This window comes from Mesoplodon densirostris, chromosome 5, assembly GCF_025265405.1.
Source record: "Mesoplodon densirostris isolate mMesDen1 chromosome 5, mMesDen1 primary haplotype, whole genome shotgun sequence".
Classification (NCBI taxonomy): domain Eukaryota; kingdom Metazoa; phylum Chordata; class Mammalia; order Artiodactyla; family Ziphiidae; genus Mesoplodon; species Mesoplodon densirostris.
Genome location: NC_082665.1, coordinates 3,130,064 through 3,155,042, shown reverse-complemented (window position 1 = coordinate 3,155,042; position 24,979 = coordinate 3,130,064). Strand labels below are relative to the sequence as shown.

General features: G+C 56.1%; 1 protein-coding gene across 3 annotated transcripts; it reads right to left on the bottom strand.

The window, feature by feature from the left end:
- Window positions 1–263: 263 nt before the first annotated feature.
- On the bottom strand, window positions 264–24,415 carry WDR4 (WD repeat domain 4). Of its 3 annotated transcripts, XM_060099711.1 has the most exons (11): window positions 24,274–24,415; window positions 22,619–22,684; window positions 21,252–21,395; window positions 14,148–14,304; window positions 13,468–13,580; window positions 11,037–11,097; window positions 5,347–5,445; window positions 3,856–3,920; window positions 2,914–3,097; window positions 2,159–2,228; window positions 264–1,280 (listed from the first exon to the last, which is right to left on the bottom strand). In XM_060099711.1, exons 1-11 carry the CDS (start codon window positions 24,360–24,362, stop codon window positions 1,084–1,086), a joined length of 1,245 nt encoding a protein of 414 aa, XP_059955694.1. In that variant the 5' UTR covers window positions 24,363–24,415; the 3' UTR covers window positions 264–1,083. The 3 variants fall into 3 exon arrangements, with proteins under 3 accessions (XP_059955694.1, XP_059955695.1, XP_059955696.1); XM_060099712.1 differs by lacking the exon at window positions 21,252–21,395; XM_060099713.1 differs by lacking the exons at window positions 22,619–22,684; window positions 24,274–24,415 and having other exon boundaries at window positions 21,304–21,389.
- Window positions 24,416–24,979: the final 564 nt, after the last annotated feature.

Sequence of the window (24,979 nt, the reverse complement as noted above, 5' to 3'; positions counted from 1 at the left end):
CTGCCCGAGACAGCCCCCAGTCTGGGGAGGTCCTGATGTCCCTTGTGGGAAGTTACCCCGGGCGGTCCACAAACAGCATTGTTTTCAGATCAATGTTTAAAGTAGAATAAGGCACTTAGGAAAAGTTTGAAGCCTTCCAGCTTTTGAGACACAACATGATGTGTGTCCAAGTACCCTGTGAAACCCACACCAAAGAAATGCTTTTCTTCAAATCAAAAAGCAAATGTTTCCGTCGGAAACAGCACACTCATCAAAGATGGTTCTGCTCAATATATTTTGAGATTAGCTCCACGTGTTGCTGCTAAAATTTCTAGAAGCTGCAAAAAAGCTCATCTTTATTGATCAGTAATTAGAATTCAGCCGACCCTCCTGCTCTGCAGCACGTGCACAAAGTTCAAACCGAAATCAAACATACACAACGTCACCCGTCACTTCCCTGCGGAGTTAAGTGTGCAGCCGGGCTTCTCTGTCCTCACGCGTCGCGGAGAAGCTCCCGTCTCCACCAGCTCCGGCGATGAGCTCTCCGCACCCCGAGGGGCCCGAGCACCGGAGCCAGCGCTGCCCAGGGAACCGAGGACTTAACTCCCCTCAGGTTTACGGCCCCCGAGGCGCGCAGCCGCCTGCTGGACAGCGTAGTGGACCATCCAGAAGGGCGAGGGGACTGGAGAAAAGCGCAAGTGTGCACCGCACTGCTGGAAAGACGTCCGTCCGCTTCCAGGCTCCCCTAGAGGAAGCCACGTGGACGAGCAGGAAAGGACAGCGCCACAACTGCAGGGTGACGTGCCCTCCAGTGCGAAGGGAAGGGGCTTGGAGGCACTTACTGCTCAGGCATAGCGGCTAACACGCTGCATGGCCTCCCTCCTGCCAGAGGGCTCTGCTCAGCAACAGAATGTTCTAGAGCCCAGGGTCCCACGTCCAGCTACCCGGCATGGCCCCAGGTGTCCACTGAGTTGGGATGGACCTCGCCGCCCCCCAGCCCAAGTTGGGAATGAGGTCCCCCCTTTGCCTTCGTCAGGGCGCTGCGGGCAGGAGGGGCAAGCACAGTGTCCCGCCGCCCCGAGGCGGCGAGCATCCCGAGCCGAGCTAGGACGAGCAGCTCCGTGGTGCGCGCCCTGCCTTCATCTTCTTGGTCTGCCCGTTGGACCCGCACGGCGGCCCCCTGCGTCGCTTCTTCTCCAGCTGCTGCTGCAGACGTTCCTCCTTCTTCTTCAGGTAAGTGGTCATGTTGTCACAGGTGGCCTTGTAGAGGCTGCTGAAGCCACCATCCGTGCCAGCAGAGCCTGTGCGGAACAAGAATGGGTGCCAGCGTGCCACAGGAGCGCAGGGGCTCTGATTCTAGCGGGGGACGTGGTGGGCCGGAGGGACCCTCCTGCGACAGTGACGACCCGGCTCTCTGTGGACCTGGGGCGCCTCCTCTGGCATGGCCCCAAGGATGCCCACCTCCTGGTGGCCACACCTGGCTAGACCGAGGACTCGCTTCTAACAGGACACGCGGGGCCCCGGGGTCCCCGGGAGGCCAGGTGCAGAGGCTGTGGCTGCGTCCTGTCAGCACCGTGCCCCTGCTCCTCTGTGCTGGGGACTGGGGTGTCCTCCAGCCAACAGCCAGAGGGGACCTGAAATCTGCCAACCACCGAGTGGCCCGGATGCAGACCCCGCAGGACCCAAACAGTGGGACGTTCGGGCCGCTCTAGCGTCTATACACACCGAAGCTGCGTTTGTGTCCCCAGAGCTTGGAGGACCCAGACCTCTATCCGGACACTGGTTTGTCTTCCCAAGAAGTCTTCTGAGCAATCATTGCTTTATTCAAGTGAAGGCACCTGAGTTCCAGGGCTGAGTTAAAAGCACCCCCAGAGACAGCCAGAAGCTGCGTCCCAAGAGCCTGCCTTCTGCCAATACAAACGGAGGGGCTCTCGGCACCTGAATCTCCGCTAAGGGAACCAGGGGCGCGGCCCACCGTGGCCCCGCAGCCAACCAGGCCCCGGCTCACAGCAGCTCTGCTGTCCTGACGGGGACGCGGACACACACACTGCACCCACCACAGGCCCCGCACCCTCACCCACAGAACGGCTTCCCGCTGCGTTCCGCGCTCTGGAACCTGCGTCCGCCCGCGCCCACGGCTGAACGTGACCCTACAAAGCAGGCCAGGGCGGGTCCTCACCTTCCAACATGGCCCAGTTCTCGCGAAGGTGAGCACAGACCCTCTTCGACGCAGCACTTTCAGGAAGAGACTGAGAAGACGAACGGAAAACCTTTATTGGAAAGAGGCCAGTGGACAGCGGTGACCCCTGCACTCACAGGAGGCGGAAAGGCCACTCTCCCCGGTTCATCAGGCCTGGGAGCGACCGCGGCTCGCACGCAGGACTCCGCCCAAGGCGTCTGGAACCTGGCAGGCAGCATCGCTCACTGCTGGTTTTCAGACACAGACACCCGAGCGAGCTGTCGGGCAGCTCTGAGCACTCGTCAAGGCCGTGCAAGTTTGCAACGGGCTCTGCGGGTGTCACCTGCTTCTCCCCATGGCACCTTAGACACAGGACAGGCGGGAGGTGACATCCCTGATTTACGCACAGGCTCACCCAGACCACCTGCAAGGAGGGGTCCCCTCACTGTCCAGCGGGACCACTGCCCCAGCGCAAGGCTGTGCTGAGGCTGCAAATGTTAAGCATACACACCCAGGGCTCACCAACTGTGGGCTTTTCTCCTAAAAAGATGTGTCAGCAAAACAATCACAGGAAATACATACCAATGACAGCAATTCACCCCCGAGACACCCGTGCAGGCACCGTGACACTGAAGAACCCAGCCAGGCACCCAGCTCCCTGCACCCACGCCGCAAGCCCTGTGGCCGCTGTCCCCCAAGGACACAGCCGCTGGCGCGGGTGCGGTCGACGAAAACAGCGGGGCCGACCATCTCACCTGCCACTGGCCGCCCACAGGCCTGCAGAGCACAAGGGGGGCCTCCCGGCAGTCCTGCAGGACCCACAGCCCCCGGGCCTCCTCGAAGGCGGCGTCCCACACTCTGTGCTGGAAAGTCAGCTGCTGCTGGTAGACCAGCTGCCGCCGAGGGGCATCCAGCTGGAAGAGGTAGACCGCGGGCAGCCTTCGCAGGGAGAGAGGGGACGATCACGACAGCGCCCACGGGGGCGCTCAGCCCCGGGCCAGCCCCGCCAACACCTCAGCGGCAGCCTCGGGACGCCCTGAGCCCGGAGCCCCCAGCCAAGCCACTCCCGCTCCCCCGACCCCGGGAACCGTGAGCTAACGCACGCTCAGTCCCGAAGTCCGGGGGCAGCTTACTAGGCAGCAAAGACGAAGCCGTGCAGAGACAGCCGCCCTGCCCGCCGGGCAGCGGACGGGACCCCGGGCCGCGCTCAGCCCCCGCCGCGGGACTTCCACCCACTAATCCTGCGTCGTCATTTCCAACACGAGCCCAGCCGCCCACCCCAGGCCTGCTGTCAGGACGCGTGACGATGGGGGAGGCCCCCAAACGCCCTCCCCGGCGTGCAGACAAGGCTCAGGAGGGAACAGCTGGGCGGCCCGTGCTCCCCACACCCACCTCGTCAGCACCGCCCGCCCCCGACGGGTCTCTCGTGCCGAACCGGGGCTGACTGAGGTGGGTTCTACCACAGCCGACCCTTCGTTGGGGTTTTATCTGCACAAAAGACCAGCCGGGGGCCACAGCTACCTACACCCTGGCGGATTAAGATGCAGCGCACAGAAAGGAAGCCACGGGCCCGCAGCAGCAGGGCTCGTAAAGCGAAGATCACCGCAGGCAGACGCCAAGCCAACGTCGCCGCCCAAGCCTCCCGACCCAGGAGACGCAGCCCGCCGCTCCCTCCCGCACGGGCCGCGCGGGCTCACCCGTCACACAGGAGCGCCACGCAGTCCTCCTGGCGCCAGTAAGCGATCCTGGACGCGGCAAACCTCTGAAAGGAAAAGCAGCGGCTTTAGGGATGTCCGCTTGTCAGGACCCGACGCCGGGCTGCTCTGCTCAAACTGCGAGCATCGCTGCAGGACAGACGGTCCCCACGTGTGGTCCACGACGGGCAAAGAGAAGGCACTGCAGGGCTCTCTGGACGCCAGTGAGGGCACAGCTCACAGGGAGCTCCGACCCACGGGGCAGACGGCACAGGCCGCTCCGGGGCTCTGGCCCTCTCTCCGGACCTGTGCCGCATCTCCAAGGCCAGTGGAACTACTCAAAAAGGAAGGAGACCAGAGCACATGGGGAGGAAAGGAAAGCGGGCACGTGAGCGTCCGTGCGCTCCGGCAGAGGAAGCAGCCTGGGCTCGGAGCCAGCAGAGGCGCGGGGGACACGGCAGGCCCTCGCACAGCTCTCGGGGGCCGCCCGGCTGCTGCTCCCCTCTACGCTCTCTCCTCGCCGTCCAGGGGCGTCAGGGGTGAGCAGGGCGCAGACGGGAAGAAGGCAGAACGAGGAGGCCTCTCTTTGCCGCAGCTCCAACGGGGGCACCGTGGCTGCAGAAACCCGAGGCGGAGGCGCGCACGGGGGCAGCCAGGGCAGGTGGAGGCCACTGACCCGGGGGGCCCTGCAGCCACTGGGCTGGGTGGCCTCGGCCCTGGGGTCCTGGGGCTCTGACCCACGTCAGGCCGACCTGCCCACGTGCTACAGAGAGGTCTCGGGGTGGATAAGAGAACCGAGAAGCCAAGGACGAGGAAGGAGAGCCCTTCAGTTCAGGCCCAGGTCTCGTTAGACACGCAGCAAAGCCCCGTGCCGCGGGCTGCCACCCTGATCATCATGACCCCAGCCCCCAGGCCAGCTCTGCGGGCCCGGGAAACGCATGAGCAGACCCTCCCTCCCCACCAGGCCCAGCTGGGCCTCTGGAAGCTGCCAGAACCGTCCACGTGTGACCAGCTGGACCCCAGCCAAACAGGGCACCTGCCCGGGAGCATCACAGCGAAGAACCCCAAGACCCTGAAAGGCAGCCCACACCTTCTCCCCTGCAGATCCCCTGACAGCTGAAGGCTCAGGTGACCTGACCTGGGGATGCACTGGCCAGTGCGCCATCCTGGGGGCATGAGGTTGACCCACGAGGGACAGAGGTAGGGAATCCTGGGCATGGTCAGCTCCCCGCCAGGCACCACTATTTTTTCCACTTCCAAGCAGGATTAGAGGCCTTTCTGTAAATCCGTGGTTTGAATGCACACATGGTAAGATATAAATTTTTTCCCATTTACATGACTAGGTGCCTTCAGAATTTGAAATACACGATTCCTCTCAAGCTGGAAGAAGTGTACATTGACAGTCAAAACACTCTTCCAACGTAAAACGAATTTTTTCCACGGGATCCATGACTGGAGAGACGCCCTATAAAGCAGAGACAAACGTGAGGTTACCTTGTCGCTCCAGGGCTCCGTTGGCTCCTGCAGGCTGGGCAGGTGACAGCAATGCAACTCACGGCCGCTTCTGTACTGCCAGAGCCTCAGGGTGCGGTCCTGCACACACCAAGGACGGGTCAGCACCCAGTGAGGCATCCAGGCTTCACCGGGTAGTGGGAATAACTCAGCGATGGCCACTGCGCCTCTCTCCCAGCTAAAGGCTCTTTGCTTAGTAACAACTGTGCAAAGAGTCGCACAAACCAATAAGTAAACGTGGGTGACCCCACACAGCCAAATGGGCAAGGACACAGGACACCCTGTCACATGCCGGAGGTCAAAGACAACACCTGCTACGCTCGGGCTGGGAGTGAACACACACGCATGCACGCACGTACACACACGGACCCATCAATGAGCATGCATTCGCACTGGGTGAAAAGAGGACATCCGTTTGTTACCCATGAGAGTGTCAACTGGCATGGCCTTGATGCATGCTCCAAAAATAACAAAAATGCAAAAAAAGGAGTGTTTATCAGGAACAAGACAAGGATGCCCACTTTGGCCACTGTTATTCAACACAGTAATGGCAGTCCTAGCCACAGCAATCAGTCAAGAAAAAGAAAAGGAATCCAAATTGGAAAAGAAGTAAAACTGTTACTGTTTGCAGATGATGTGATTTTCTATATAGAAAAGACTCCACCAAAAGACTACTAGAAATAATAAATGAATAGAATAAAGTTGCAGGGTACACAATCAATGTAGAAAAATCTGTTGTGCTTCTACACACTAACAACAGACTAAAAGAAAGAAAAATTAAGAAAGCAACCCCACTTACAATTTATTTAGGAATAAATCTAACCAAGGAGATGAAAGACCTGTACTCAGAAAAGTATAAGACATTGTAGAAAGAAACTGAAAACACAAACAAATGGAAAGATATTCCTGCTCATGGATTAGAAGAATTAACATTGTTAAAATGTACATTATTAACTAAAACAATTGAAGACTCAGTCCAATCACTATCAAAATCCCAACAACATGTTTCAAACATAAGACAAAAAAATCCTAAAATTTATATGAAACCACAGAAGACCCAGAATAGCCAAAGCAATCTTGAGAAAGAATAACAAAGCTAGAATGTATCACGCTCCCTGATTTCAAACTATACTGCAAAACTACAACAATCAAAATGGCATGGTATTGGCAGAAAAAAACACACACAGATCAATGGAACAGAATTGAGAGCCCAGAAATAAACCCATGCACATATGGACAGTTTACAACAAAGGAGTAAAGGACATACAACAGAGAAAGGACAGTCTCTTCAATAAATGGTGTGGGGTAAACTGAACAGCCATATGCAAAAAAATAAAACTGGACCACAATCTCAAACCATACACAAAAATGAACTTAAAATAGATTAAAGACTTACATGTGAGACCTGAAACCATAAGACTCCTAGAAGAAAACACAGGCAGTATGCTGTTTGACGCTGGTCTTAGCAATATCTTTCTGAATGTATCTCCTCAGGCAAAGGAAATAAAAACAAAAATAAACAAATGGAACTATTTCAATCTAAAAAGCTTCTACACAGCAAGAGAAATGATCAACAAAAGGACAACCAACCGAATGGGAGAAGATATTTGCAAATCATATATCTGGTAAGTGGTTAATAACCAAAACAGATAAGGAACTCCTACAACTCGACAACAAAAAACCTTTAAAAATGGGCAGAGAAAAAAAAAAATGGGCAGAGACTATGAACAGACATTTTTCTAAAGACGTACAGATGGCCAACAGGCACATGAAAAGGTGCTCAACATCACTAATCACCAGGGAAATGCAAATCAAAACCACAATGAGAGATCACCTCACATCTGCCAGAATGACTACTACCAAAAAGACAACAAATGACAAATGTTGGCGAGGATGCAGAGAAAAGGGAACCCCCGTCCACTGTTGGTGGGAATGGAAACTGGTGCAGCCACTGTGGAGAACAGCATGGAGGGTCCTCAAAAAATTAAAAATAGGGCTTCCCTGGTGGCACAGTGGTTGAGAGTCCACCTGTCGATGCAGGGGACGCGGGTTCGTGCCCCGGTCCGGGAAGATCCCACATGCCGCAAAGCGGCTGGGCCCGTGAGCCATGGCTACTGAGCCTGCGTGTCCGGAGCCTGTGCTCCGCCACGGGAGAGGCCACAACAGTGGGAGGCCCGTGTACTGCAAAAAAAAAAAAAAAAAAAAAAATTAAAAATAGAGCTACCATATGATCCAGCAATTCCACCCCTGAGAAGAAAACAAAAAACACTAATTTGAAAAGATATACACACCCTTCTGTTCACTGCCACATTATTTTCAATAGCCAAGATCTGGAAGCAACCGAAGTGCCCATCAACAGAAAAATGTGGTACACACACACACACACACACACAATACATTACTGAGCCACAACAAAGAATGAAATCTCGCCATTTGCAGCAACATGGATGGACCTGGAGGGTATTACGCTCAGTGAAATAAGTCAGATGGAGAAAGATAAATACCATATGATTTCACTCATACGTGGAATATAAAAAGTAAACAAACAAAACAAAAACAAACACGCAGATACAAAGAACAGAGTAGTGGTTACCAGAGGGGAAGGGGTGGGGGGAGGGCAAGATGAGTGAAGCGGGTCAACTGTACTGTATTGTGACGCGTGGAGACTAAACTTTTGGTGGTGAGCGCACTGTAATGTATGAAGAAGTCAAAATGCAATGTTGTCCACGTGAAACTTACACGTTATAAACCAACGTTACCTCCATAATACAGAAAGGAGAGGGTTATATTAAGAAACATTTGTTACAACGCTCATTAAGACGCCAGGAAATAGAACCACACGTCTAAGGAGAAGGACCAGACAATGAGTGAAACGGAGCAGGGTCCACGCCGGCACCCGCCTCAGAAAAACCCCTCCTGTGAGTGGGATCCCTTGACTAAAACTAGACATGCACAGGCCACGTCCACCTGCGGAGCAAATACGAAGTCTGATGAGAAGAACCTCTGCGTGATTTAAATGACCCAGAGAGAAAGAGGAAAATTAACTTCCCCCGAATGCTTAAGGCAGGAATCTCCGGGTGCTGGGATGTGAGTATGAATGTCTTGCCGTGAATATGGCTGATAAACAGGGAGACGAACGCACGTCTACAGGTGTCCCCACTCGCCCCTAGTCCCCCCAGGCAACAAGGGGTGTTTTAGAGCAGAGCCCTACAGGACAAAGCCAATCACAGGTAGATGCAGACAGAACCCAGCTGCTGGGGACAGATGATGGGAACAAGAGGCCTTGGTCTCGGGGACGCTGGGACACATGTAGAGAAGAGACACAGGGCCCCTCCCCACAAAGGGTGAAGACAGGAAACCGAACCCCACCCCCATGAGAAAAGGACTGACTGACCCAGGAGGGCTCCCACAAGGATGCAGCTGGGTGCCCGAGTCTGACACCTGGGCTCGCAAACCCAGCCCCAATGCCATAAGTGGACAGACGGACCACCAGACATCGAGGAAAACCTCCAGCTGGAAAGGTGTGCGACACACAGGGAGGAAAGGAAACACACACAGGAAAATCCCTAAAAAAAAAACCACACGTCACACCACCTCAAGGAGATCCTAAGTCTGCATTCAGGATGCAAGAACGGGGGCTATGAAGAAAGAACATTCCAAGGACGAGAAAGAGCCTTGAAAAGTAGAAATCGCAGCAGAAATTAACATTCCCACAGAAGGCTGGAAAATAAAGTTGAGAAAATCTCCCCCAAAGCAGAAGAGGGAGCAGGAACAAGAGAGAAAAAATATGAAAGGAAAGAATCAAGCGTCAGCGGGTCCAACATCCAACTGCACAGATCCCAGAAGAGTGAGGCGGGGACGGCTCCAGAGGGAGGGGACCTGAGAAAACCCCCAGGTCTGTGGCCCTGAAGACTCAGCATGGAAAGAGCCATTGACTGTGCAGCTAATTTCAGGGCCCCCGTGACACCCCCGCCCTGCTCCACCATTCTTCAGAGCACGGGGTGAGAAGGCCCCCAAAAAACGGCCAGAGAGAAGGCGATCAGACCCCACATAGAGGACCCAGACTCAGTGGCCTCAGACATCTCAAAAGAAAAAGCGGGTAGAAAACCAAGCGAACTAAAAACCAGAGAAGAGCCTGGAGCAACCGCTTGACAATCTGCAGGGAAACATCTGACTGTTCATCGTACACCTGCCTGATAACCGAGTGCTGGGGGCGGGCGATGGGCACCTCCCGAAAGGCAGGCTCCTAACCACCCTCCCTGCACCTTCAGAAAGCTGCCCCATGATGTGCGCCCCAAACAAGGTCCGGGGGCACCTTCAGGAGACAAGGAGCCCACCAGCAAAGAGGGAGGGGGTGCAGGCAGGACACGGCTGATTCCCATGCAGGTGGCAGCACGTGACACAGGGAAACTGCTCGTGCTTGAAACACGGGCATCAAGAGGACACAGTGAGGGCTCCCAGGGCCTGCCTTGGAGGCCACGGCGGGGCGGGTGCTAGTTTCCACTCTAAGCCTTACAGCAGCATCTGACTCTTTAAACAAACAGACAATCTGCACTTCACGGCGTGCAGGGCACGCAGCACACCACGCCCGGGCCGGGTGGCCCGTGAGGAGGTAGGATGGCGATGGGATGGGTCACCCAGGACGGCCAGCGCCAGCCCTACTGCACTTCTGTAAGAAGGAGAAGCGAAACGCTGGACTTGACAAAGCTCAGTGGTAAGACCAAAGGTGGTCACTACGCTTTCCTGTGCGGCTGAGCTTTTTTTTTTTATTGTAAAAGAGGCTTACAGCAAAATTCACAGAAACTGGCTATCTCCGGGAACTCCAGCACGTTTATTCTCTTCTCTTTACCTTCACAAGTCACTTTCAAGAACAGGACAAGAGAAGGGAAAAGTAAAAACCTGTGAGAAACCACACGTGATGAAGGAAATGGGACGTGGCCACCGCCTGGAAGGCCTGCCTGTCAGGAGTCCATGAGGCCCCCAGCCCACCCCAGGCCCGAGTTGCATAAAAAGCTCAAGGGTGGAAAGACAAAGATAAAGGGCTGTGGGCAGAGCTTCTGAAAAGAAAAGAAGAATCAGAGCCAATTAGGAACTCGAAGCCTGCACTGCAGCAGAAGTACTGCCTGATGATCCTTCTAAGGAGTATTCCCTAGAGAAAGGGGCCACCAATCACTCAGCTGTTCAGGCTTCCGGCTCCTGGGACAGACAGAGCTGCTGTACTTACTGATCAAACTTCCACCAAGGCCAAGTGCCTGGCCCCTCTCCACGCACTCACACAGGGGCGGGTCAGGGAGAAGGGCTGAGAGCGGCAGGGCGGGAGGGAACCAGGTCCCTCTGGGATTCGGAAAGGGCCGTCTACCAGCCGTTTTGACGAGGTCATGGTGCTGTAAGGACCCCTCAGACCGGAGTCCCTTGCACACCGGTTCTGGCTCAGCGCCTGCACACGCACTCACACGCACAGCCCTGGAGCCGGGAGTGAGCCGGCCGGCTCTACCCCACGGACCACAAGCACCACCTAGTGGACGGCCACCCAGGAAAGGCACGCGCTGACCTCCCGACCACGCTGGGAACCGAAGACAGGCTGCTCGCTGACAGGTGCTCCCCCGAGCGAGGCTCCAGGCTGCATCCCCCCCAAGGGAAGCCGGGGCGCCCGTGGGGAGCGGAACACTTACCCCGGAGGAGGACAAGAGCAGCTCGGGGTGGTCGGGCACCACGAAGATGCGACTCACAAACCTACAGGTGGAGAGAAGCAGAGGGTGAGCCAGGCTGCTGTGACTCTGCCCCGCCGTGTCACCTCAGACCCTGACCCCAACAGAAGCCGAGGAGTAGCGTGACTGCGTGGGGAGCACGCCCTGTCACTCGGGCCCAGAGGCACTCCCCGGCCGCGCCTGCCAGGAAGGCCCCAGGGGGTCTGCCCTGCTCGGGAGCTGCCCAAGCACGCACCTCAACGGGGTCTGTGACACCAGGGCGACCTGCGAGCAGGGCCAGGTGTTAGGGGAGCAGCACCACTGACCGCAGCCGGAGTCACACCCATTGAGCCTCACCCGAGCAACCCAGCTCCCCGCAGAAAGCAGCCTCGGGGCTGCAGGCGTGCACCAGCATCTCTTAACGTGATCACTTGCTCACGGGCGCCTGGGGACCCCTGGGAGGGGGGCCTCCGTGGCTCCCTCGCCTCCACCAGTTCCCATCCCAGCCGTCTGGAGCTTCACCCCGGCCTGGGCCCCGTCCTGGCTGCAGCCACCCTCCCTCCCCAGAACAGCCTTCCCTGAAGGCCCTCAAAAAGGAACAAGGACATGTTGCAGGATGAATGCAGCCTGTGTCCCCCACAATGGCACGTCCACGACAGCGGGTATACACCACCTCGATGTCTCTACAGGAAAGGAGTGGAAACCACAGTCTCCAGGGCCTTCACCAAGACTCTTTAAGGAGCAATGACTGGTCATTTATTCGCCGAAATGTCCACTGAGCACCTACTGCGTGCCAGGCGCTGTGCTGAGGGCTGCAGACAGCAGTGAGCAACCCTGACAAAGACCCCCCGCAAGTCTAGGACTCGGCGGGAGACAGGCCATAGGAGACCCAGGGTGTCAGGGGAGGCTCAGAACGGCCCATCCAACAGAAACACGGCCCCAGCCATGATGTGAGTCACCAGGGCATTTTACATTTCCTGGTGACCACGCTAAAAAGGTAAACAGACTCAGGCGAGACTAATGTTAATACTATGTTTTGACTTAACTCAATATACCCAAATGTTATCATCTCAACCTGCAATCCATGTAACAAATTAATAATGAGCTATTTTTACATTGTTTTTTCACACGGTCTCTGGAATCAGGTGTTTTACACTAACTACTGGCACATCTCACTTGAGACCTGGTGGCTCATGGCTCTGAACTGGCCGGCACAGGATGAGAAGCCCAGCAGGGAGGGGCCGGGGGGAGGGGTGCTTCCTGAGAGGGCAGGTGGCATCGGGCAGAAAGCTGAGTGAAGGAGGGCGCTGAGCAGCATGGGCAAGAGCTTGCCCGGTGGAGAAAATGGCATATGCAAAGGCCCCGAGGCACAGTGTGCCCAGTGGGGTGGTGAGCAGCAAAGGCCCCCGAGAGACGGCAACGGGGCAGGGGGCTGACAGGTCACAGGAACTCTGCTCGCAGGATTACTAGACAACTGAGTAAAAGCTAAAACAACGCTATCATGACGTACAGACCCAGCAACCATCGACCTTTACGGTCAACGTTTACATTCCATTCAAAAACCAGGAAACAGGAGCAATCTCAGAACTGAATTAAATCCATCCAATTCTTCCCCTGCCTCAAATAACGTAGTTTAAAACACTTCAGCCAGTTAAACTAAGTGCTTTTCCTTCCTGCACACTGTAATCGGCCTTTTACCTCAGAAGAGCGACATTCTTCAGAAACGCCACCCTCACATAACGTCAAACTTCACTTACTAAACGAGCGCTCACTTGCCAGAAGACAGATCACAGAGCAACAACACCCGCCTGGACGATTTAAATGACTGAAGCATGTTCCTCGTCCCCCGACACCACCACCCCCGACCGCTGACTACTGCCAGGCGCTGACGGGCATCTATGCTGGCCTGCGGTGACCACGAACTGGGGATGGAGACCTCGGTGCCACCAAGAAAACCTCTGGGAAATGGATTCTGAACAGGGAAGGAGGTTCTGAAGCCTCTGAAGCCCTGGGACCAGGGCTGAGCTAGACCGGGGCCTCACGAGGAAGCAAACCGATGCAGGCCAGGCCATCCAGGCTGGTCCCCTCCTCCCAGCAGGCATCTCTCGCTTCGCCACCAGCTTCCCCAGCTGAAGGGTCCGCCTGCATTTCAAACCTGAGCCTCCCTCTGTGGAGGGTGAGGGACTCACTCGGTGGGGGGGTGGGGACGGGGGACACTCACTAGTTGGGGCGACAGGGACAGGGGACACGGTGCGGGGACGGGGGTCACTCACTCGGTCGGGGGACAGGGAGGGGGAACACTCACTCGGTCGGGGGATAGGGGACACTCACTAGGTGGGGTGACGGGACGGGGGACACTCAGTGCAGGGACGGGGGACACTCACTCGGTGCAGGGACGGGGACGGGGGACACTCACTCGGTGTGCCCAAGGCAGAAGGACTCGATGTTGTGCGGAGCCGCGGCCCAGCTCACCCGGATTTTCTCGTCCCGGTCGGCGGTGAGGACATAGCGGTCGTCGGGACTCACGGCCTGTGCACGAGGGTTAGAAGGGGCGGGTCAGCGTGGCCGGCGCCCCCGCCACCCCAGGCCTCAGCTCAGGTGTCCCCCGAGGGCCACAGCTGCCCCACACCTGCTCCCGCCCCAGCCCAGCCACGCCCACTCCCGTCTCCGGCACCTGGTCGCCTTCCTTTCACATGTCCCCATGTCCAGCCCGTCACCGAGTCCTGGTGATCTGTCCTTCACAACCCCCCGGTTCCTGTGTGCCCCTGCACGGCCCCACCCCCACCCCCGCCGCCCCTAGCCGCAGCCCGGCCCTCGTGGGCCTCTCGGGGACTCTGTGGGGGGCAGCTCGTGGCTCGGAGGACGCCTGCTCTTTCCACACCCCTCCCCCTCGTCTCCCCGACCTGGGCCTCCCCCACGTCTAGACCACCCAGCTGCCCCTAACTTGACCGTCCTCCTCCAGCCTGCTGCCAGCTTCACCTCTGAGATCGGGGCCCTGCCCACAGCAGAGCCCCAACCCGCCCACCTGGCACACAGGCCGCCCCCTCCTCGCCCCCTGAGCCGGACCGCAGCCAACGAAGCACGTCGCCCACGTACCACATCCAGCAGCATCGACAGGTGTCCCAGTTCAAGCTTGCCGCTCCCGTGCGGCTCCAGCACCGAAAAGGAATAAACGTCCCCAGACTTGTCTGCTACCAGAACCTTCTCCTCAGAGGCCGTGAAGGTCAGGGCTGTGCACCTCCTCACCACAGTCCTACAAGGCCAGAGACGCCCACGGTCGGCCTATACGGGTCGGCGCCAGGGCAGCCCGCTGACCCGCAAGGCTCCCGCCACGTGGCAGTTACCGAAGACGGTGCCAAAAACATAAAGGATGGAAACAGAGCCAATGCCTCAGACAAAACTTACTTTCGCGATACTTTTTCTTTTAAAAATGTGCTAATGGCAGAATCTGAGCGGTAGGTATCTACATGGCCAACGTGAGACCCGCTCAGCTTGACAGTGTGTTTGAAGGCTGTCGTGATAGAGTGCTGGGGGTGGGGCTCCCCGGCCTCCCCGGGCGTCGGGGGGACCACAGCAGCCGGCTTCCTAAACGCCAACGCGCTCCGGGCCGCGACCACAGCTGCGGAGGGCCCTCCTGCCCCTGCGGCTTCCCATCCAGGACCCCGCCCTCCGCGCCGCCCACCCACCGCCGGCTCTGCCGCCCGGACCCGGATCCTGCACGTGCTGCTTGTGTGCGTGCGCACACGGGAGGGCCGCAACGCCGAGAGCTGGGGGCACATCACAAATCCAAGTCCTTGATCCAGGGCCACAAGACCTGTCACGTCTGCGAGCTGGTTCAGTAACGACGTCAGCCACGAGGAGCAAAACCACAATGGTGACACAGGCGCCACCGCCGCCCGCTCGCCCCCGTCGGGGTCACGCCGGTGCCTCCTGCTACCATTTTTCATTTTGTTTCTACTGGGACGTCTTCCAGGAAGCAAAACAGGCTCTCCGCGACAAGGTACCCGTGTTTTCCATTCTACGCTAGAGACAAGCCCTAACGCTGCTTTACACACAAACGCCTTCCGTTTATCTACACGCGTGGCCTCTTCACAGAAGGGCCGGTCTCAGCTTTGCCATCACCCGAGGGCTGGAAGGGGACCCACTGTCCCCGTAAAGAGCTAACGTCCGTGCAGACGACACCCAGCTCACAGCAGCCGGGACTCCAGACGTCAGCCCGAAACGGAAACTGAACGTTACGCCCCCGACGCGGGGCCCATCAGAGCCCTGCCCGCCTCTCCGGAGGGAGGGGCGAGAGGACAGAGGAGCGGGCGGGGGGCCCTGCTGGGTTCCAAGCGCCTCCACGGGGCTCGGCAGCTGCTGGACGGCCCCCACTCCTCGGTCCGGTGCAGCCCGGCAAGGAGGCGTGATGCCATGAACGTGGGGAAACAGCAACAAGGAAAGGGAATCAGACCCCAGGGCGAGGCTGATCAGAACTCGCGGCGCGCCCGGCATTTAAACAAACGGCCTGTGCGGCACCAGCAACCCAGCTGCGCGGCCTAACGGGCCCACTGAGCATGTGCGCGGAGCGCGGCCGCGGCCTGGGGGGCGGGGGGGGAGGCACGACCTCCTAGGGGTCACGACCTCCTAGGGGGCACCGGCCTAGGACAGTCCTCGGGAAGCAACAGGCTTGCATCCCAACGAGCTCGCCCACCCCAGGAGGAAGTGAGCCCTCCAGAGCCGGCCCCCTCCCCACTGCAGCCTCCCCATTCCCACTCCGCATCTCGCCCCTTTGTTCTCTGCCAGCTGGGGGCTTCCAGCTTCTCGGGCTAAACCCGTCCTGGCGACAATTCCAGGACGTGGCTCAGCTGTGCAGGACGGGTGTAGGAACTGGGACCCGTGGGCATCAGGACACAGGTAGCAGACAGGACCGTCGGTGGCTGGCCATGCCGCCCCAGCAGAACGAGCCCCGGGGGCCCCAACCTTCGGCCTCCGCGGGGTCTGAGGCCTCAGTGCTTTCCCTCGCTCCACAGAGTCACTGGGTTCAGGGCCCAGACCCCCCCCCAGGGTGCGTGTGGCCCCCTCCTCCCTGCCAGGGACAGAGGAAGGGGCTGCTAGAGCGAGCTCTGAGCCGTGGGCAGGTCCCACAGCCACTCGGGGCCCCGGCCGGTCAAATGTGGATGAACTGGACGTCAGATGTACCGAGGGTGGGTGCTGTTCTGAGGGGGCCCATCAGATCCCAAAGGAGTCTGTGCCCCAAAGGTGAAGAGCTGCTGCACCCCCTCCAGGGTGACGTCCACTAGACCAGCATGGGGGGGACCGCCCACTGCATGTCGTCGCCCCGGAGACTTCAACTCACCCTGCTCTCCTGCAAAAGCGTAATCAGAGAGGAAAGGCGCTGAGCTCAGGGTAAACGCACAGGAAAAGGCAACGGGAGACACACGACCCCTGCCCTGAGCTCGCCCCGGCCCAGCCCCTTGGCCCCATTATCCAAAGGCTGCAACACGAGGGAGGTCCTGCAGTTGTAATCTGGTTCCTTAATTTCATCCAATCACATCATGCCTTCCACACCACCTAACGCAAGCATTTCCTACACAAAGTTATTCTGTTGATATCAACTTAAAAGCCAAGAGAGAACGACTAAAGGGAAAACGCCCAGCACCGAGACCGCTAAGGTCTACAGCCCCGAGTGTTATTGGGTCTCACGTGGAAAGAAGCCCCGACACACGACCTTCCAGAGACAAAACAACACGGCACCTTCCGTTCAGTCCACACCCACAGGCCTCGGGGTAGGGGGACCCAGGCACGGTCACGGGGACCAGGCGTCTGAACACCCGCCCTGCCCCGCGCCCGAGGCGGCCTCACCTAAACTCTCTCACTAAGAAGCCCGACGCCACGCAGACCCCCTGCTCCCTCCTCAGACCCTGCACGAGCCAGGACCCTTCTAGAACAGCCAGAGCCCCCCAGGAGCCCTGGGCGCTTGCCGTGCCACCCCGGCAGAAGGGTAGGAGCTCCGGAACCGGGACCCAGGAGTGCGGCAGGCTGCGTGGACACCCCCGTGCCCACGTCCAAAGGGAAATCCCTACCCACCCGCGGAACGCACACAGAAGTGGCAGTTCACCCGCGTGTCTGCCTTCTAGCAAGTCCAGAGCAAGAGCAAGCTGGCCGCCAACTCTCCCCACCACCAGCAGGCCCTGCGGCCGCACCCACACTTCAAAGAAGTGGTCAGTGTGACTGCGAGGGACCCAGGGGTCAAGAGCCCTGACAGTGGGCACACCCCCTCGGTGAAGAATCACCCTCATCCAGAGAGAGGTCGGGCCCGTGGCCTCACGGCCTGGGAGGAGGTGATCTCTAGGAGGACAGAACAGGTCTCCAGGGGCAGAAACAGATCCCACGAAGAAACCGTCACAGGGGAAAGGCAGGTGCCGGGGAGGCAAACGCCGAGTTGGAGGGCCACGCGGTGTCTCTCGCTAGGGATCTCTGGATGATGAGATTCAGGGTGATGGGTTTTTGTTCCCACTTTGGGCCTCTCTGAGGTTCCCAAATTTTTACATGAACCAAAAAAACTCAAGGGGGAGAATGGAAAAAATTGCTGTGGTAGGAAACCACACTGCTCCAGGGACCAGACAGGACGCCTACGAACCTGCCCTCAGCTGCCCTCCCGCAGACCCCACAGGGCCAGGTCTGCACACAAGCACGCCCGTGGCAGCTCTGGACGGCGGCCTGGGGGAGCCGGTCGGCCGAGGCTCACCCGAAGTGTCTCGCTCAGCACGCGACACTATATTGGGTCGGCCGGGTGACAGGGCAGCCGCAGCAGATGGACTCGTTTAACACAAATGGGAAAAACCCAAGTTCCCCAACAGAGAATCAAAGGGAAAAGGAACCACCACCCCGTGGGAAAGCAAAGGGCGCGAAAAGACAGCTCGCAAGATACAAGCAGTTCTTCAGGGTACGGCTGCTCTCCGCACTCCTAACGCGGCAAGCACGCAAGGTCCCAGTCTTCTCTCACGCGGCCCCAGGTCCAAGGTTAGACGCTACTCAGTGCTGGGCTGGGTGGTGCTGCTCCTGCGCTCTGGGGGGTATAGGGAAAACCCCTTGGGAAGGCAATTTGTGATCATCAACATCATTTACAAATACACATCTTCAGACTTGGCAATTCAGTTGAGGCAACTTTTACAGAAAAATGAGAAAAATTACGTCTGTATATGATAATTCACTGAAGCACTTTGTGAAAGAGCAGAACAAGTGAAATGCAGGTAAGAAATGTCCATGAAGAGGGAAGGTCAAGAAAACGACGGGACTGCATGCAGTTGCTACTCTTCACAAAGCACTGACCGGCATAGACATCTCTGCCAGCGGCTCCATCGGGCGTACCTCCAACACGCCCTGGAGTCCTAAAGACCCCAAGTCTCCTCTGACCCAGGCCTGATCCCCTGGGTCCTCTGATCATTGCCCAGGTCCCCTCGTCAACCTGGGGGTCAGACACAGATTTACGGATGTCCTTGGAGGGCGATCAGAGCTCTAATACATCGCGCTGCAGACAGAATCGGTCTGCAGGTCCTCAAGGTACCCCGGTGGGCGTACCAGAAGCAGGCCAGACGGCCTTTACTTTAGCAAAAGAATTACTGCCAGATTCCTTTAGATGGTTTGATTTTCATCTTTTGGGGCAAAGCTCCCTTTTTGAGAATCTGATGTAAGGTATGGAGACTCCACAGACAAAAAAGTCAGCAGTCAGGGTCAAGAACGGAGATTAACTACTGTTATGGGCTGAACTGTGTCTCCCCCAGCAAATTCATGTTGGAATCTAAACCCCACCCCCGCCCAGACCTCAGAATGTGGCTGTATTTGGAAAGACAGCCTTTAGAGAGGTGATTCAGGTGCAGTCTGGCTGTTCAGGTGGACCCCAATCCAGTGTGACGGGCATCCTTACGAGAGGAAAACAGCCCACAGAGGGATGACCATGTGAAGAGACAGCAAGAGGGCAGCCATCTACAAGCCACGCCCAGGAGAAACCAATCCTGCGGACGCCGTGATCTTGGACCTCAGCCCCCAGAACCGTGAGGACTAAATACCTGCTGTTTAAGCCGTGGCGTGCATTACGGCAGCCCTGGCTGCCTCATCAGCTGCCATCACCTGCCATCACTGTTGCGGGTCCGCCCTCCCCGCTCCCTACAGGTTGTGGAAGCAAAACCAAGGCTACCTGCAAGGATCCCTGTGGGGGAGCTCAGGGTCAGGAACCCCAACGTTCCCGGCGATGTTCAACCCTGAACCCCGAAAATACATGACATCGTCTGTGCTCTAAGTGACCCGCCAACGTTCCGGCTATGTTGGCAGGAAGACGCTGCCTCGCAGGCCTGTCCGGTTAAGGGTGATGTGAATTCACCTCGGCAGGAAGGAGCAGTTCATCATCAATTATCCTGTGGCTACACGGCAACACACATTTAAACGTCATTTTGGGGCTGGAAACTCTGACGGACTGTGGGCGGTAGCTGGAAGGCGCGGGTGCAGGGAGATTCCCTGTACCTCCTTTTAATTTTCTGTTTTAAGCTTTTACAACATGAACATCTATTGCCCATCTAATACACAAAAACACGTATAAGGTAAAAACGAAGTAAGGTTACTGGACTTTATTTTTTTTATTTTATTTTTTTCTTTTTGCGGTATGCGGGCCTCTCACTGTCGTGGCCTCTCCCGTGGCGGAGCACAGGCTCCGGATGCGCAGGCCCAGCGGCCATGGCTCACGGGCCCAGTTGCTCCGCGGCATATGGGATCCTCCCAGACCGGGGCACGAACCCGTATCCCCTGCATCGGCAGGCGGACTCTTAACCACTGCGCCACCAGGGAGGCCCCTGGACTTTATTTTTAACCTGACTGGAATCGAGGGCAGAATCCTTGCTTTTGATGCCACCTGGAATCTGGCTTTTTATCCTTCTCTTAGCAAATCAGATGAGATAAAAATCTTAGCAGTGTAGCTGTCCCAGTACAGGTGTGAGTCGGCTACAACAGGAAACTCCTTGACCTTGGCCCTTCAGTAGTTAGAACGTTATAACCGCACGCGTTTAGCTCTGACTATGAAAGGGCAGTTAAACCCTGCAGCCGCAGGGAGGCGAGGCGGAGGGGAAGGGCTGGCTCTGTTCCATCAGTGTCAGAGAACAGTCAGAATAAAGCCAGCCTACACCCTCCGAAGGAAACAGAGAAGGTGCAAGTTACGAGGGTATCAAAGCCAAAGGAAATCTACATGTGCCCGCATCACCCACCTCCTCTCCAAAGACAAGGAAGCTCCCGGGAAGCGAGCGCGCTCAGAAAACCGCAGTGCCGCCTCCCTTTGAGGAAATGACGGAGAGAGATGCAGGAGAAGAATAAAAAGTCGGAAGAGCATGCACAGGACTTTGCTGGGTAAGAGGAAACACCCAGGCCCGGTGACAGCTATGTTCTTGCTGACTTACTGACATCATCTCCCATCAGTGCTGAGCCCCCAGCCCTTGAGATACTCAAGTAAGTGCACCGACTTAAAAAACTCACCAACTTAAAATCGTGGCCCAGGGCTTCCCTGGTGGCGCAGTGGTTGAGAGTCCGCCTGCCGATGCAGGGGATACGGGTTCGTGCCCCGGTCCGGGAAGATCCCACATGCCACGGAGCGGCTGGGCCCGTGAGCCATGGCCACTGAGCCTGCATGTCTGGAGCCTGTGCTCCGCAACGGGAGAGGCCACAACAGTGAGAGGCCCACATACCGCAAAAAAAAAAAAAAAAAAAAAAAAAAAAAAAAAAAAAAAAAAAAAAACGTGGCCCAGGTGCCTTAACTTACACGAAGCCCCCGACACACTCCCAGGGGGCATGCTGGCCTTCTCTATTTCTGCCACCACAAGACTGGAGGAACACTGTTTGGGAAGCACGTCAGAAGCACAACGGCACAGTGGCCAGGGGCACAGACTCTGTAGCCAGTGACCAGGACAGGGCCCAGCTGAGCTGAGTAACTGGAACTGCTTCAAAGTCTCCTGAGCAGCGGTGTGGGTGAGAACACTGCCCCGCCCCACCCCACTCGTGGGCCTGTTATGAGAATTAAATCAGTTAACACAAGTACAGCACTCGAAACAGCTCCTGGCACAGAACTGGTGCCCTGTGTTAGCTTCTTACACTATTGCTACGGTCACTATTGTTATTGGCATGCAAGTGTAAGCCGTGCGTTCAACATCGTAATGATTCAATGTTAGCATTTCATACCTGACACTCAGACATTGCCATGGTTTTGTACGGAAAAGAATCAGACGCTTACTGTCATCAGTTAAAGCAAAATAGCTGCCAGACGTAGAGAAGGTGGACGCCAGAATCGTGTCACTCCCCTTATCCACGGGCTGTCCGTCCTCCCTGAGAAACAGAGGGGACAGGTCAGGCCTTACCTCAGCAAGTGAGGCTGTGCCCTCCAGGCCAGCCCTGTGCGTTTATAATGCGACCGGACGCAGAAAATGTGATGAGGTTCATGTAACCAGAATATAAAACATATTAAGGGGACATGGAGAGGTTAAAGACCACTCTAATTTTTAAGGAGTAAAGCTCATTAAACAGAAAAGTTTCTCGGCATACACACCAGAATCCCAAGGGCTGAGCTGCAAAGACCCTCAGAGGCCCACTCCCTCAAGGACATGAACTGATCTACAACTAGAGGCAGGGATCAAATCATATTAAGAAAAATAAAGTGGGCCCCAAGCCCGATTCTTCTAAAGAAAACCACCATACAGAATGACCATACTCTGAAAACAAACCTATGGTTACCGGGGGGAAAGGTGGAGAGGGATAAATTGAGAGATTGGGATTGACATATACACACCACTAGATATAAAATAGGCAACTTAATAAGGACCTACTGTATAGCACAGGGAACTCTACTCAATACTCTGTAATGACCTATATGGGAAAAGAATCTAAAAAAGAGTGGATATAGGGCTTCCCTGGTGGCACAGTGGTTGAGAGTCTGCCTGCCAATGCAGGGGACGCGGGTTCGTGCCCCGGTCCGGGAAGATCCCACATGCCGCGGAGCGGCTGGGCCTGTGAGCAATGGCTGCTGAGCCTGCGTGTCCGGAGCCTGTGCTCCGCAACGGGAGAGGCCACAACAGTGAGAGGCCCGCGTACCGCAAAAAAAAAAAAAAAAAAAAAAAAGAGTGGATATATATATAGACGTACAGCTGATTCACTTTGCTGTACACCTGAAACTAACACAACATTGTAAATCAACTACAATAAAAATTTTTTAAAAAACCATACTCTACTTTTATCTTTCAATTAGCTAAAGTTAATTTCATATACCTGCTTTCAATGCATTTAAAATTGTCCTGTTATTTCAAAGTGCCAATAAAATAGTTAATTACTGTCAAAAACGAATTTAAAGTATTTTTTAAAGTGCTAATATTCTTAATGCTGAATTTGAAAGGTAGTTCCACATTTCTCTCCTGAGGTGGTCCGTGGTTTATCCACACAGCCGGGTAACAGAAATGAAAAATTAAGCAAATAAGACAACAGCTTATTCCTTAGACTAAACGGTCCCATTATTCAAACCATGCACCAGCCCTGAAGAGGCTCCCCTACCATCTCACCCTTTATGCTCTTGCGTCTCCTTTTCCGCAGCACTGCAATCATATATGAAGAGGCTGTCATCATCACTAAAGAAAAAAATAACAAAAACATTTTAAAGGAAGCACTTCGTTAATTATAATGCTCATTTTTTTAACCTGCATCAAAAAAAATATTTGCATACTCACTAAGGGTCTTATCCACAAGAAACTGTCTCTAAGATATTTCAGGGAACAGTTAAGGAGCTTTATTTTCTTAACCTATTTATATTTGCCATACATAACTGATATGGTCTGTCCATAAACGTCAGTTAAGTGAAATAAATGAGGACAAACACTCAACAGGAAGTAATATACCGTTCTTTGATAACCAGAACATCAGTGCAAGATGGCTATGTAAGAAGTTATATTCTGATGTTATTGAGTTTTCAGAGCGTTTTTTGCACCCAAGTTTAAAACCGCCATTACTTGTTTAGAAAAATGTCTCATCTGCCCCAGAAAAGCTCCCATGGCTGCCAAGCATTTACCAGTATAGAAGCCACCCACCTTCCCTATCAGACCCTGAGCTCCCCCTCCAGTGCCTGGCACAGAGAAAACATCGTGCAAATGTAAAGCCTTTAAAGTGACGGCAGCCAAACTCTTTTCACATGGAACACTGCGGTGCAGGAAGAGAAAGTCCTCCAAGCCAGAAACTGTGCCAGCCAGCCACTAGATTTCCTCAAAAGGCATGGGATGAAGCAAGCAGATGGAGTCTAATTTAGCCATCTCTCACTGTGGCATGTGTTAGATACCCCGAGGCTCTAAAACAAAATAACCTGGGACAGACAACAGGTTTGTGAATAAATCTGTGAAATCTAAACTTAACATCTTATTGGATCTCTGAAACCACACACTGAACAAAGAACACAGAGAGTATCTTTACATTTGAGAGACACATTGTTTCAAGTATGGAAGAATCAAAACTACCCTGGGAAAGAAAACAGGAGCCGAAACTGACCACTACTAATATCCAAGAGGCCCCTGGGTCAAGACTGTTCGATCAACAAACATTTACTGATTTAAAAATCCCGGGAACGATAAGGAAGGGGCGTGAAATTAGGGAAAGCAAAAGCAGGACCTTGTAATGGGCCACTAGGGAGGTGCGCGCAGTGGCTCTGGAGTACCCCCTGAGCGAGGAGGTGTCAGATAAAACCCTCCAGCCCCGAAGGGCAAGTAGGGCGGGGTCGAGGGATGTGGGCTGGGAGGAGGAAACAGGCACCTACGCAGGAAGAGGTAGGGGAGAGAGGGAGTGCGCCGAACTTGGTCCCCGGGAGTAAAGCCCTCTCTCCAAGGGCTGCCTTCCACCCCTCTCTCCAGAGAGGGTCTGACCAGCGTACCCCGGACCCCGCAGAGCCCAGAAGTGTCCCGCGCCGAACCCTCAAAGAGCGCCGCAGACCCACCGCGGAGGGCGCGGGGCCCTGGGCAGGCGGCTAGGGGACCCCTGGGCGGGTCTTGGGAGAAAGACGCGGAGAGCGGACATTCTGCGGCCCAGGTGGCAACGGAGAGCTCACAGATAGTAGCGGGGCTCCCCGGGGTCACCCCAAGGTGGGTGCAACCCCGGCTGTGCGGGAGAGCCGGGGTCTCAAGGCCCCGACGCGTGACCGCAGCCTTGGATCCTGCTCCAGGCCCAGACCCCTCACCTGCTCGAAGTGGAGGTGGCCAGCAACCGGCTGCCGCCCCGCACCACCAGCTCATGCCCGCACAGCGACAGCCCTGCAGAACCCGCCATGTGCCCGCCCGCCGCGCAGCCACCCACGTGCGCCGCCTAGCGCCTCTTCCTGCCAGCGCCGAAAAGTGACGTCAGACGTAGACGCCGCGAGGAGACGTCATCCGGGCTGGCCCCGCGAACGCGCCAGCCCCGGGCATGCGCAGAAGGTGCATTATCCCTTCAACTCTCAAGCTGGCCTTCGCGCCTCTGGTGGCTTGGGGTCGGTTGCTGATCGCGTTTGTCCGGATGGAATACACTTGCTTGTTTACTGTTCGTCTCTTCCTCCAGACTGCATAGGGCCAGTTCTGGATCTTTCTCACGCTGTGGCTGGGCGACTTGGCCGGCCGGGTACCTACTTGGTCCTTCAAAAAGTGAGAAGGTCTGAGTTTGCCTCCAGGTCGAGGACGCGGTGTCTGAGGTGGGCTCAGAGCTGCGGGAAGATAAGCCAGACGCGCCCGAAACGCAAAGCCTCTGAACTGCTATTTTTCAACCCAAGATAGGGCTCTTTTCCTGTGTTCTTATGCTCATGGAGTAGGTCACCAGGCACCAGTTATGCGGGGTGATTTCTCGGGACTCTCCGCCCCCATATTCCACACTGTTCATCTCATCTCATAAATCCTCCTGGACGCCCCTTCTCT

Coding starts and splice junctions, on each gene's coding strand:
- WDR4 (XM_060099711.1), bottom strand. CDS start 24,362: ATGGCGGGTTCTGCAGGGCTGTCGCTGTGCGGGCATGAGCTGGTGGTG. Junction 11,098..13,467: donor TTCTGCCTTGGGCACACCGA/GTGAGTGTCCCC, acceptor CTCCACCTGTAG/GTTTGTGAGTCGCATCTTCG. Junction 5,446..11,036: donor TGCTCTTGTCCTCCTCCGGG/GTAAGTGTTCCG, acceptor TGGTGTGTGCAG/GACCGCACCCTGAGGCTCTG.